At 33.5% G+C, this 13,863-nt stretch overlaps 2 protein-coding genes across 3 annotated transcripts in view; one reads left to right on the plus strand and one right to left on the minus strand.

Annotated features, from left to right (window-relative positions):
* slc13a4 (solute carrier family 13 member 4) overlaps nucleotides 1–13,863 on the minus strand; it is a 167,838-nt gene that overhangs the window by 113,330 nt on the left and 40,645 nt on the right. The gene's annotated exons all lie outside the window — the stretch shown is intronic.
* The window catches only part of zgc:162331 (uncharacterized protein LOC793007 homolog), a 48,200-nt gene continuing 40,322 nt past the window's right edge, over nucleotides 5,986–13,863 (plus strand). For both annotated transcript variants that reach the window (XM_039769455.1, XM_039769457.1), the window contains exon 1: nucleotides 5,986–6,046. In XM_039769455.1, coding sequence (XP_039625389.1) covers nucleotides 5,989–6,046 — 58 coding nt within the window. In that variant the 5' untranslated portion in view covers nucleotides 5,986–5,988. The remainder of the gene's footprint in view (nucleotides 6,047–13,863) is intronic.

Consider the following 13,863-nt stretch of genomic DNA (forward strand, 5'->3'; position numbering starts at 1 on the left):
TCTTCACCTGCCTAATCACCACAGCATATTTACCCTTCCAAATATATAGGCTCAATTATAACAAAAAAGATAGCTCTTTTAATATTCATTGATTAGGATGAGAGCAATTGCAGCATAGTTAGTGTTTATGATTCACAGTTATGGAAAATCAGTTTAAATCCTATTCAATCAGAGTGTCTATGTTACATATTTTCCCCATAGATATTTTCTGATTATTCCAGTTTTTCTCCCACCTTCACCAAGACACACATGATAGTTATCCAGCAATGTTAAATATGCCCAGTGTGGAAGTGTCCTATAATGCACAGTTGTCCCATCCACATGGATATTGCCTTAGCCTCAAAGCTATTAAAATAGCTTACCAAGACCCTACATTTAAAAAAGGAACACACAATACATGATGGATGTATGTTTTCTGAAAAGGGGAAAAATTGATTTACTATGTTGTGAATAGGTTATTGAACTTTACAGTGCATTTTATGTTGACATATATTAATTACAGTGTATGCTGTCTAAGGTGCTGCAGGTCACCAGATAATCATTTGCATTTTTGATAGAAGATTATCATTAACCTGTTATTTATTTATTTTTGCCATAATCTTTTCAAGTTTTGAATGTCCAATATAGTCACACCTTTTCTGTTCTATTTTGAAAATAACGTAACCTGATTGTCAATGTAATTGTTTTGTCACTGTTGTGAGTGATGAGTGTTGCTGTCATATACTGTATATATATATATATACACACACACATATAAATATATATATATATACATATCCATACATATATACATATACACATATACACACATATATATACACACACACATATATACATATATATATATATATATATATCTCTATACTAATAAAAGGCAAAGCCCTCACTCACTCACTCACTGACTCACTCACTCACTCACTCACTGACTCATCACTAATTCTCCAACTTGCCGTGTAGGTAGAAGGATGAAATTTGGCAGGCTTATTCCTTACAGCTTACTTACAAAAGTTGGGCAGGTTTCATTTCGAAATTCTACGCATAAGGGTCATAACTGGAAGCTATTTTTCCCCATATAATGTAATGGAGTCTTGAGTTGGAGATGGCCGTGGGGGGCGGAGTTTCGTGTGACATCATCACGCCTCCTACGTAAGTACGTAGAGAACAAGGAAGAACTCCAAGCACAAAACGCCATTTCACAATTGAGAAGGCAGAAAAACATTATGAAGCAAATGATGCATATGCGGAAACAAAGCACGGCGTGAACCGTAAGTTTATATTAAATTAAGTTCATAGACAGGCTGCCACTAGCGCTTGTAATTTAGTGCCTGCCCATATAAGGCCGTCCATCAGCGGCAATCCAATACAAACACTGCTGGTAAATGTTCACGGGTGAAGGACTGTGCTTATGCAGAGGAAGATGAGATGGTCAGGGTGGTGTTTGGCACAAACTCATTGAAACTGCGAGAGAAACTTTTAAGTGCCGGGTCTTAGCTGACATTACACGAGATGGCACCAGTACAGCTGGGAACCTTCGATGCAAGAACACCAAGCGGCTCATGTGAACTGACGCAATGCGCAGACAAAAAGCAACAGTTCCAAAGAGTGCTGAACAAAAACCGAATTACACAATTGAGAAGGCAGCAAAAAAATATGAAGCGTCTTATATATACAATCATATTCATAAGTGCAGCTACTGCGAAACAAAGCACACGGTGGAAAAAGTGAATGTCCTGCTAAAGGAAGACAGTGTAAAAAAACCCGTGCATGCAGTTTGTCACATCACAGATAAAAAGGAAGACGAGCTGTTTATTGATGCAGTAAGGAACTAATCGATGAATGAAACCTCTTATCTTTACAACGATTGACAAACACGGAATGTAACTTGAACACAACACATCCTACAAATACGAGCCTGATTGAAAGAAATAATGATAATCAAATCCTTGATGACAGCAACATTCAATAACACTCACAAAACAATTACTGTATATTGACAATCATGTTACGTTATTTTTAAAATGTTCCCTTTTCTTTTTCATAACTTCTACTTCTCCACTGCGGTACACGGGTATATATATATAAATGTATATATATACCCCGATCTACAATTCATACTTTAGCATAGACAAGCCACACGCTGTGGCTAATTGTAGAGTCTTAAGCCTCTAATGCCGACATTCGAGGTTCGATTCCGAGAGGGGTGTACTGACTATGTAGCGCTACCTGATTCATTTTACCTTCGATCTCCTTGGTTTGGGACGTATGAAAAATATTAGGTTAACGCAGAATCATGTTACGTTATTTTTAAAATTTTCCCTTTCTTAGCACAAGCACAGCTGAGAAGCTTCGATGCATGTACTCCATAACGCGTTAAAAAAAACCATTTAATCACACTTTCAATTCCAAGCAAACGGGAACTTTTGTCAATGCATGATTTCCTGGTACATCCATTAAACTGATGCACACATCACAGTTACAAAAATGTTAGAGTCGGAATAAAGCGCTCCTACGACTGATCATTTCGACTACCAGCGAAGCCTTGATAAAAGCATGGTTTTGTGCACACTGAAAAGCAAGCAAAATTAGATGCATTACAGAAAGCGGACTTTGTGGCTCTTACTGGGGATCATTGGACTTCCGTGACCGTTAGTGATTCTAAAAACATCTAATTACAAAATGTTCAATGATCAAACTGTTTTAGCCTAATGTACAAAATAATTTTGGCTAATGTTACTCAGAGTTTAAAGAGTAAGATGGTCAAATTACCTTTTATGTTTCTGACTTATTTTTTTAAGAAGAAAACTGCACTTTATGTTGAAATTTTGGTTATTATTATTTAAAGACAATACTATTCTGAAAATGTACTTAAAGTACTTAAACTACCACTTTATTTTTAAGTCTGCCCAATTTTAACCAGGGATGATATTTTTGTTTCTGTTTTGAATTCAAATGCAGTTTAAAAGCTTTTTTTCAGAAATTAAAACAGCTTCAGTTTACAATATTCATGTCCATGTCTATTATTTGATTCTGTCGCCCACTAAAACCGTTTTAAATAAAAAAAAAAACATTTGCGATTTGGGGCAACTTTACGTGTGCGATTACATACGATTAATCAAGATTAATTCTTACACAGCCTCTAATTAATTGGATTAATTTTTTTAATCGAGTCCCACCCATATATATATATATATGTAGATATATATATGTAGATTTGTATATATATGTGTATGTATATATATATGTATGTGTGTATATGTATATATATATAACTGTATATATATGTGTATAGATGTGTATATATATATATATATATTTATATATATGTTTATATGTATATATATGTTTATATATGTGTCTGTGTGTGTATATATATATATATATATATATATATATATATATGCCAGCAACACTCATGACAATGACAAAACAATTACATTGTCAATCATGTTACGTTATTATTAAAATGTTTCCTTTTCTTTTTACTTCTCCGCTGCCAATCGCAGGTATTTTGCTATATATATATATAATATAAATAGATAGATATGACAACAACACTCATATCAATGACAAAACAATTACATTAACAATCATCTTACGTTATTTTTAAAATGTTTGCTTTTCTTTTCATAACTTCTTTAACACACTACTTCTCTCTGATGCTGGTATTCTGCTAGTATATATATATATACACATACATCCACATATATATACATATATACAGTATATACATATCTACATATACACACATACATATATATATATTTTTCTTATCCTTGTTTCCATACCACTTGTTTAGTGTTACTATTATTGCCTGAAACCTTATGGAACAACTCCATGAAATTAGCACTGTTTCCTGGAAAACAAGTCACATAAAATAAAAATAATGTTATACATTGAAGATCAGTACACCATGTAATCTGCAGTAAATTATTATTTTCTGCTGTAGTTTATAATGGTGTAGATGCATCATATATTGTGTTGTCTGTTTTATGTTACTATTGCTATATCTATAATGGTAACCCCAAGATAAATTGCTAGAATCTATATTGCATGGTCATAATAATAATAATAATAATAATAATAATAATGTTTTTCATAATAATAGCAAAACTCGAAGGAAAAATGTGCTTATAAACAAGATGAATCTTTAAGTCATTAAGTAGAATGATGTAAACAGAAGCACAAGGGATTCTTACAAAGTTGTGTGTGTTATTTATTGTCATCTGATTATTTCTCATACTCAAGGAACAGATCATTTTTCACTGATTCAGTGCAGACCTACCAAGGCAGAAATCAATGTTTATATTTATATGCCCTTCATTACTGCTGACACAAAACACATTCACTGGTGTATGCCAGATACTTTAATTAGCATTTGCTTTTTATAGTTTCTGAGAAGTTTTGGTAAAGTTTCTTCCAATCTATATGAAAATACATAATTTTCCTCAGCTGGTCACATTGTGTTATGTGAATGATCTGACTTTACATATTTACATCAACAAATATACTGTTAGTGCACTTCCTGTGATCTGCTGGGATACATAGGCCACACTCCATCCAAGGTGTATATTTCATTCATACTGGATATAGTACAGTAATTAAAAACATTAAACCAAAAGAATATAAAAGAGCACACTATGATTACACCCTATAAGTACTCTGTGGAGTAGTAATCATTTAATGTTTAGATGTGAAAGTGCACAAAATGTATGTGTGACTGTATACTTAAATTTTACCCAAATTAAAAAAAAAACATATGTTAGTTCAACATGGAGAAGACCAAGAATGAGAATTGGAGGTATTTATATACAGATATATTTTGCATTAAAAAGCAATTCAACAGTATCATTTGGGTATTCTGTATCTCTATAGCCAATATAGTTTAAATAAGTTTATAAGTTTAATTTAGCTTTCAGCATATCACCTTAATACTTGTACTCATCTGTCTATATGAGCAAACATCTGAGATATTGTGTATTAGGGATATTTTTCTGATAAAAATAGTATAACTTTGAAAAAGTGTGAATATGTACTGTATCTTGTTTAATTAGTTTCCAAGTATACTAACAAAAATATATTAAAGAAAAATCTTGCTGGCACCAAAAGAGAATTCCTTTCCACCTGATTTAAGAGCTTTTACCAATTTAAGGAATGTTGCATAAGTGGCTTCCACTTGCCAACATTTTTTTTTTGTTTTTACATTCCTCTAAGCTTGTAAAGTGCAAGTTTGCAAATTATTGTACAGTATGTCCAGTTGCTTAACTCTTGAAATGCTTGCAATGCTAAATTGCCTGCTGCAGATTGAAGTTTTTTAAAACACACAGTTTCCCCTTGTTGCCTTAGTGCCTGATCATTACCAACATTTTTTGGGCATCCTAGCTATTGGCTTTTGTATACAGAAAGCTTTTATACTTTGCTGTTCAGATGAATGTTGCTCATTAATTTACATGGATATCTACAGACGTTTGTCTGCACATAAATATACTAGTACTAAGATGCCAACACTGGTGTAGCATGAAGGGCAGATTACAGCCTTTTTAATTTAATAAGCAAGAATATTGATTCAGCCTAGAGGCAGTGTAGCTGCAATAGGGGCCCTTAAAAATCTGATACAGCACTGTGACAGCTAGTAGGAAATTGTCTGGAGCTTTTAAATACTAGCCATGCCATCAACATTTATTAATGTTATAGTTAATTAAATTCAATTTTATTGGCAGTGCTTGAAAGAGATTTTAGTCTTCATTTAATGATATATAACAAACCACCTTTTTCTCAGATTATCTTCCTTTAATGTCTGGCAGAGGAGCTTAGACCTCAGTAGTTGATTTTCAAGTGCACCTGCATGAACTAAACCAGTCTTCCTTAGCTTTTGGCTTCCATTATTGGGTGTAATCTGGAGTGTGCATTTCCACCTTTTGACTGAAAAGAGAATAAAGCAAGGCACAACAAAATTCTTCTAGTGCTCAGCAGGTGGAAGTAGAGTGAACCATGAGAACATATAGCAGGGGTGGCCAACTCCAATCCTGGAGAGGCACCTTATCTACAGGTTTGAATTCTGTTTTCTTAATTAGTGACTAGATTTTGCTACTAATAAACTTACTTTAAATTATTTGCTATTTAAGACTCAGACCCTTTAAATCAGGGCTGAGCAACATTGGTCTTGGAGGGCCGCAGTGGGTTCAGGTATTTGTTCCAATCCAACTGCTTCATGAGAAATTATTCATTGCTCATGAAGCATTTATTGGTCAGCTGACATTTTTCTGCTTCATTTTAGTTGTCTCACTTGTTAAGAGTTTGAATCCATATTTGCTTATTTTAGGCTTAAACAGCTGTATGCATTGTTTTAACTGCTCTTTATTAGCAATTAGATGCAAATAACAAAGGAACAAGCAGTTCTACATCTATCTTGTGTCCATTTCCACCTGTGTGTATTCATCATTCACTATTTAGTTTAATAAGTACTCAGAAGGATGCTGAAGATAAAGTGAAGAACTGAAAATTACTCATATGTTTTAGGCTTCAAATCACTTGGATCATACATGTGTCCTTAGAAATGGAAAAAATATATGATTTAAGAATGAATTGACATTATAGAGTTAAAACATTAACAAGCCATGAAATTAAATAAGATCTGTTATTGGTGAGGATTGTCTTCTAATTAAGCAACTGTGTTTAAAAAAAAATCCTGCAGCCACTTCGTCTCTTCAGGATTAGAGTTGGCCACCACAGACATATCAAGTCTTGCAACAACTTAAATGAAGAGCTTTTCACACCACCTCATGTATTTCCCCAATTATTGATATCAAGTCACTAAATGTAGGGGTGTTCGAACAGCCTCAGGTCTAGACAAAAATGGTAAATGAGGGCACCAATACTGAGAGGGTGTGGTGTGATAAAGTCTCACAAAACCTATAAGTAACACTATGCCCAACAGTGTTGGGGCTTGACGTGATATTTGAGAGGGCTTAGACTGGCTAGATCAGTGGTTCCTAAGATGAGTCGTTCCAACTCCTATTTCACAATCACAATTGTCGACTCCTATTCCTTGAATTGATCTCATTGTTTAATTAGCTAGTCTTATATGTTTTCTTCTGTCATTCTGCATTCAATAAAGCACAGCTGTGTAAGATTTACTTTTCATTAAACATTTAGAAACATCTTAATTTTTCTTGTCATTTTCCAAATAATTCAGCTGTTTGCTCCCTTAATTGTACTCAAATAATGACCATCAACAATGAATGAAGTAGAACACAAGACAGACAAAACAGAACAATGGAAGGCTGTAGCTAATTATCAGACCCACTATTCTGTGCATTAGGCAGGGCACCTGGAAAATTGGAATGACAATCATGATAATAATGATGAAAACCTTAAAAATAAAGATGAAAACATTAAAGTATATCAATGTAACATGCAAAAATCCATACTAATAAAAATGTAGAAATCCAGATTTGTTCTTTTTTGTAAACACAGATAGTTAAATAACAGATTGTTAAATGAAGATAGGAATCTAATTAAAAATAAAGTTTTTTGGGATGAAAACCTGCAGCCACAATCATCCTCCAGGACTGAACTTGGGAACTACTGGGGTAGTTGACCCCTGGATCAGGGACCTGTGTGCAGACATCCAACACTACATGAAGAACGCAGCAGCCTTTAGATAATGAGGCAGAATATTTTCTGGGGATCTTTTCTGCCTGCTGCAACCTGGCAATTCAATGGTTACTCTTGATGTCCCAAACTGAATGCTTATAAACTTTAAGTTCATTTTGCAATTTCTGCACAATATGCAACTGTTTATTTACTTATGTATCTATTTATTGATCTATTGAATATAAATTCAAATGGGAATTTAAATTTAAATGGGATTAAAAAGGTTTACCTAATCAAATCTAATCTTGGCTAATTTTCAGTTTTTTTAGATCTATTAATAAACAGAATATGTTTAAATCTTCCAGTGTGTCATGTGCTCTACAGTATTGTTTTTTCACATGCAACTTTAATTTCTAATCAGTTATTTTTAAGGTAGTGTGCATGCTACAGATCTTGTTTAGTTTTGAAGCTGGCTTGAAGCTGTTCTTAACAATTACTGTTCATGAAACAATCTCTTATGTACCAGTTCATTGATCTGCAGCCTGAAACCTTGATTACTATTTTATTTCTTCAATTTTAGTCTTGTCCTGCTTGTAATATGCTGAATACAGAGTGACAATTTGTTACGTGCAGAAAAAGACAAAGTAGTATACTCCACACTGGGAGCAAATATACTGTACTACTGTAAAGTAGAGCATTATTTAAAAAGCAGGGAGTCTTTTTACTCATTGTGGCCAATATTATCATATTGAGGGGACAGAAAAGGTTGGTATATTAAGACTGCTTGTTTAGATTTATTTTATGCCCACCCTTCTAGTTTGGCACTAGAAAATTATCACTACCTAATTCAAATAAGTATATTTCAGTACAATCACTGAATAAAAAAGTACTGGGTGAACTATCCAAATTATTTCAAGATCCTAAAAAAGCACAACCCAGTTATTAACTGGAGCCAAGGTGAAAATTTATATTTGAGTGAACTCAGAACTCTCTGCTGTGAAATATTCAGATACTAACTTTGAACCAAATTTGAAAAGAATTGTGGTGATTTACAGTATTTAATGCACTTGTGTTAATGTTTATTTAATAAATGACAGTACATTAGATAATGACCACTTAATAGATATATTTTCTGGTTAAAATAAAAAACATTTTAAACAAGTTACTGCTTCTAATTTAACATATTTTGCCTTAGTTTTAATTGACTTATTTTTTTTTTTATAACTAACAGACAAAACAATAATGGTACATAAAGTGAGCCAACAGATGATCAGCTAACATAAACGTTTCACAGTCCTGGAGTCCTGTTTAGCTGAAATTTAGTTGTATTGTTTGCTAGTATTTTCATTCTGCCATACCAGTCATTTTCAAAACTACTTTTCTTATTTTGTGACATCACCATCCAAATACTGACAGTAGAAGATATTTCTTACATGGTGATTTGTTTTCTTTTCACATATTTTGTTGAGAAAGACACTGCATGAAAGACACAGGTGCAAATTAGATCTAATTTGGCCTGGTCATCTCTTTGCATCTCATTATTGTTTGACTGCTGGTTAATGAAAAAAATAAACAACTATAATTGAAATCATTTAAAACCTAGGAAACACAGAATATTCTATTAACAAAAGTGATTGGTTGTGGAATGGAAACCTGTAGCCACTGTGGCCCTCCAGGGTCTAAGTTTCACACACCTGGCCTAAGGGTATGTGAAATCTATCTTTCTGTGACATGGTTTAGATGAAGCTCTGCCCCTGGCTCTTCCCTATTCTCCATTTTTGGTTTTTCACCTCCTTACATTTCACTTAATTTAATAACTGTTTTCATTAAAGATTAAGTTTTAGCAGGTGAGGCAGTACACTTGAGTCATCACATTTGATGGCAGTTAGAACAACCACCCTGCGGTGTCCCTCCTTTACAGTCTCTCCTTTTTAAGTTCCTTATCTTTTTATTTTGTACTCTGGTTAACTCTGATTAAGTTTTTTTATATCAGTTTTCCCCTTATTTCGCGTATGAGCCTCTAATTATCTTAGTTAATATTTATTACTTTATTTATTGCTTGTTGATTTTTCTTATGTTGATCTTGAACTCTGAACATTATTGCTTTGATAATTACTTATTTGTTTGTTAATAAACATGTAGGACAATAGTTCCCAAACTCAATCCTGGGGACCCACTGTGGCTTCAGGTTGTTGTTCCAACCAAATTCACAATTGGTGATAATAATTGATAACAACTGATTTCATATACTTAGCTGGTCTTTTTTACTCTTCTCTTATTGTGCAGTCAGAAAGACACAACAGTATGGTTTTTATATTTATAAGACATTTAGAAATTTGTTTTTTTTCTAAAGCTATAAAGGCTTAACTCTCTTTTGTTGTTTTCCTATTATTTTCCCCTTTCCTTGTGTAATTTGCACCCTTCATTTAACCCTAATAGTGACAATTAACAACCAGCACAGCAGACACCCAGGATTATGAAAGTAGCAATGACTTCAGTGTCAAAGTCGCTCATTAGTCAATAATCAATTAAATAACCAGAACATCTGGAAAAGCAGAATGAAAATTAGATTAAAAAAACTACATATTCCCAATATAACTGCTTATTACATTTTAATAAAAAATCTACCAAACTTAGTTTGTAATTGCTACATTGATTCTAAAACAAAGAAAATGGGATAGACTCAGTCAATTAATTAGGCCAAGAGTCCAATGAAAAATGGAAGTTGGTTGGTACTTGCAGACACAGTGGGTCCCCAGGATCGAGTTTGAGAACCACTGATGTAGGACCGGGGTTCTCAAAGTTGGTCCTGGATTCATAATCAGTGACAACACCTGATAACACTGATCTCAATTAATTAGTTGGTATTTATTTTCTCTTCTCTTATACTACAGTACATTACGAAAGCACCACAGCATGATTTTTTACATTTATAAGACATTTAGGAATATTTCCATTTTTGCTAGAGATTTAAATGCTTAACCCTTTTGTTGATTTTATTATATTTCTCCCTTCATTGTATCCTAATAATTACAACCAGCAGAGCAGACAGCCAGGCAAACAACACTGAATAATCAAAGGCTGCAACTACTTTAGCGTTAGGCCCACTAATTAGAAAATAATGAATTAATTAGCACACCCGGCAGAAATATAATGAAAATCAAGATGAAAATACTGTTAAAAAGAAAAAAAAATACATTATTCCCATATGATTGCTTGGTAGATATATATATATATATATATATATATATATATATATATATATATATATATATATATATATTACCAAACTTAGTTTTTTACATTTTTCCCACAGCACAGAATCTGGCAAATAACAAAAAGTTCACTTAATTTGCCTGGGAGTCCAATAAAAAATAAAAGCTGGCAGGAACGAAAAACCTGCAACCACAGGGGGGCCACAGGACCGACGTTGAGAACCCCTGATGTAGGATAAGCCTATAGCAGGGGTAGTCAGCTCCAGTCCTGGAGGTCCGCAGTGGCTGTAGGTGTTCAATCCAACCAGTTTCGCAATTAGAAGCCAGGCCTATAGCAGATAATGAAACTTGGTGTGTAATTTAAAGAAAAATCTTTATCACATTGTACATTTTTTATTTTCTGAAAACATTGTCCATAAGTTTTGTGGTCTGGAGGAAATTTATACCTCTTAGTCCTTTACTTCTCAGAATGCCTAGGCATTGTATATAACGCCTAAAACTAGCCGGCAATGTATGAAACGATTCATATTTCACACATTTCCTAGGTATTCTATAGAATGCCAAATGAGAAACCGGCTAAGTATGAAATACATCTCCGATTCATTTCGAATATCAAGTGGCAAGGCACGTGACTTTTAACGCGCGCCTCAGGCTTAGAATTTGTCAGTTGCACTTTGCGTGTTGTTCGGGAGAGTCAAAATACGCAATTTTACTTAAATTTGTTCAACAAAAAATTAGTTTTTTACTGTGCTCCATGAAGGTGATTCGCGCACTATATTGGCAGTTGTAATGAGTGTGACAGAGGATGGTTTCTACCGACTTGGAACTTCTGAAGGAATTTTAAAACAAGTATATGCAAGATCACAATTCACTTTATGCCCTAAGAACTTGCTTAGAATTGACGATATTCCTGACCATGAAATTCCTCTCCGGTCAGTTGCAATTGCTCAGTCCAGTGGAAGCGGCCAAGGATTCGTCAAATGTATGTGTAAAACAAAGTGCCAAAATATGAAATGTCTGCGTGAAAAATGTAATGAAATGTAATTCAAAATGTCATTCAAGCCTACCATGTTGCAACAAGTAGGTTTTTTTAATTTTAATTTCTTATTTTTATATGAAAATATTGTTTCCCTTAATAAGAAGGGCATAAATTTTGTTTTGTACAACTTTAATTTTTCTTTACGTATTTTTAATACATTTTTTTTGAATGGCACTCTCATTATTTTTTCAGAATAACATTTGTATTTTTGAGGAATGCACGTCATTTATATAATAGCCTTATCAGGACCTTTTTTCATACTTTGCCTAAATAGCATTTGTCATTCTATAGAATGCCTAGGTATTATATACAGTACAATGCCTAGGGAAAGTGTGTAATAATTCTCATATTTCATACATTGCCTAAAAACGCCGGGCATTATATACAATGCCTAGGTATTCTATAGAATGCCGACTTTTCATACATTGCCGGTAACATATACACAGGTTTGAAATTAAGCATGTTAACTGCGGAGCTGGTTTTTTCATTTGCACCTTATTATTAACTGATTGCTGGTTAAGAAAACAGGCACAATTAAAACATATGTGTGGCTGTTTAAAGCTAAAATAAGCAATTAATAGTTATGAATTGTAATAAACAAGTTATACTAAGCCTAAAAAACATGTTCTTTTAGTAGTAAATGAATGGGTTCTAATTAAAAATTTAATTAAAGCAAAAACCTGTAGCTACTGCAGACCACTAGGACTGGAGTCGAGTGCCCATATTCTATAGTGTCCATAGGAGAAAAATCCTATGTAATAAATTGAGTAGGTTTTTTTCATTGCACGGTTCCACTTCAGGAGTGTTAGAAAACTGGAAAACTCAAAGGAATAAATACACACACATCGAACTGGGTAGAATTAAGTCAAAGTCCTGGGAGTTATGGTGAGGCATCAGAATTAAACACTGCAGGAAATCTACTGAAAGAAAGGCAAAACAAAAAAATGCAGGCTTAAATCTTGTTATTTTCATTACATATATTTTTATAACACGATTTTAGTGTGTTATTCTTTATATAGAGGTCTTATCAGAATTGTGTTAAGAAGGAATTTAATGTAAAATGTGAAATTTTTCTGTTGGAACCAGCTACTTCTAAAAAGCATCCTTTGTTTCATGAAAATAATTTAGTATTATCAGCAAGCAAAACATAACTTAAGGTCTGATCTGTTGGAATTCAGTGTTTGAAAACTAGAGTATTGCAGTAAAACAAATTTCTTTTTACACACTATTACACAATGTCAATTTAGCATCACTAGTACACCTGAGTCTGTCTTTCAGTTGTGGGAAAATAAATGAGCCCCTCAAAGAAACTGTCATGAACCTGGGGAAAAGAATAACAGAAAAAACACATCCACTTGGAATTAAACAGAGATATGAGCATTATGGCATAGCATTACTTCCTCTTCTTCCTCAAAGCTACACATTTTTTTCAGATATTAAAATAATTTGACCAAATTGCTAGTAACTAAGTGGCCTGAAAATGTTAGAAAACAAAAAAGATAAAATCATGTTAGTGTGAGTATGGATGTGTACATGATTGTTCCGTATGAAGGACTAGCAGTGTGTTCAGACCTTGTTCCTCCTGCCTTGCACACAGAGCTTTTGGGATTGTCTACAGCAGTAACAACCGTTGTATTTTTTTTTTAACTAAAGGTACCTTCAAAGATGGAGTGCATAATAAGCAATAGTGCAGTTATAAGATGGGATGACAAATTCTTTCAAAACTTTTGCCTCCGTAAAAAAAAAGAAAAAAGGTAATTATGACAGACAACTTTAAGCCAGATTAATGTGTCACAAATGGATCTGAAGAATATGAAATTAACTGTTCTTCAATTTAATGTGCTTAATCACCTAATGATACTGACACATTCCATTAGTTCAACTGAGCTCAGTGTTCAAGAATAGGTCGCCAGCGTTGATGGATTCCACTTGCCCTGATACTGCTTTTCCATTGTTATGTCCTGGTGAAACATTTCATTATGTTCATCATTAATTGCACAAAGATTTGCAGGAAAA

This window comes from Polypterus senegalus, chromosome 11 (assembly GCF_016835505.1).
Source record: "Polypterus senegalus isolate Bchr_013 chromosome 11, ASM1683550v1, whole genome shotgun sequence".
Classification (NCBI taxonomy): Eukaryota; Metazoa; Chordata; class Cladistia; order Polypteriformes; family Polypteridae; genus Polypterus; species Polypterus senegalus.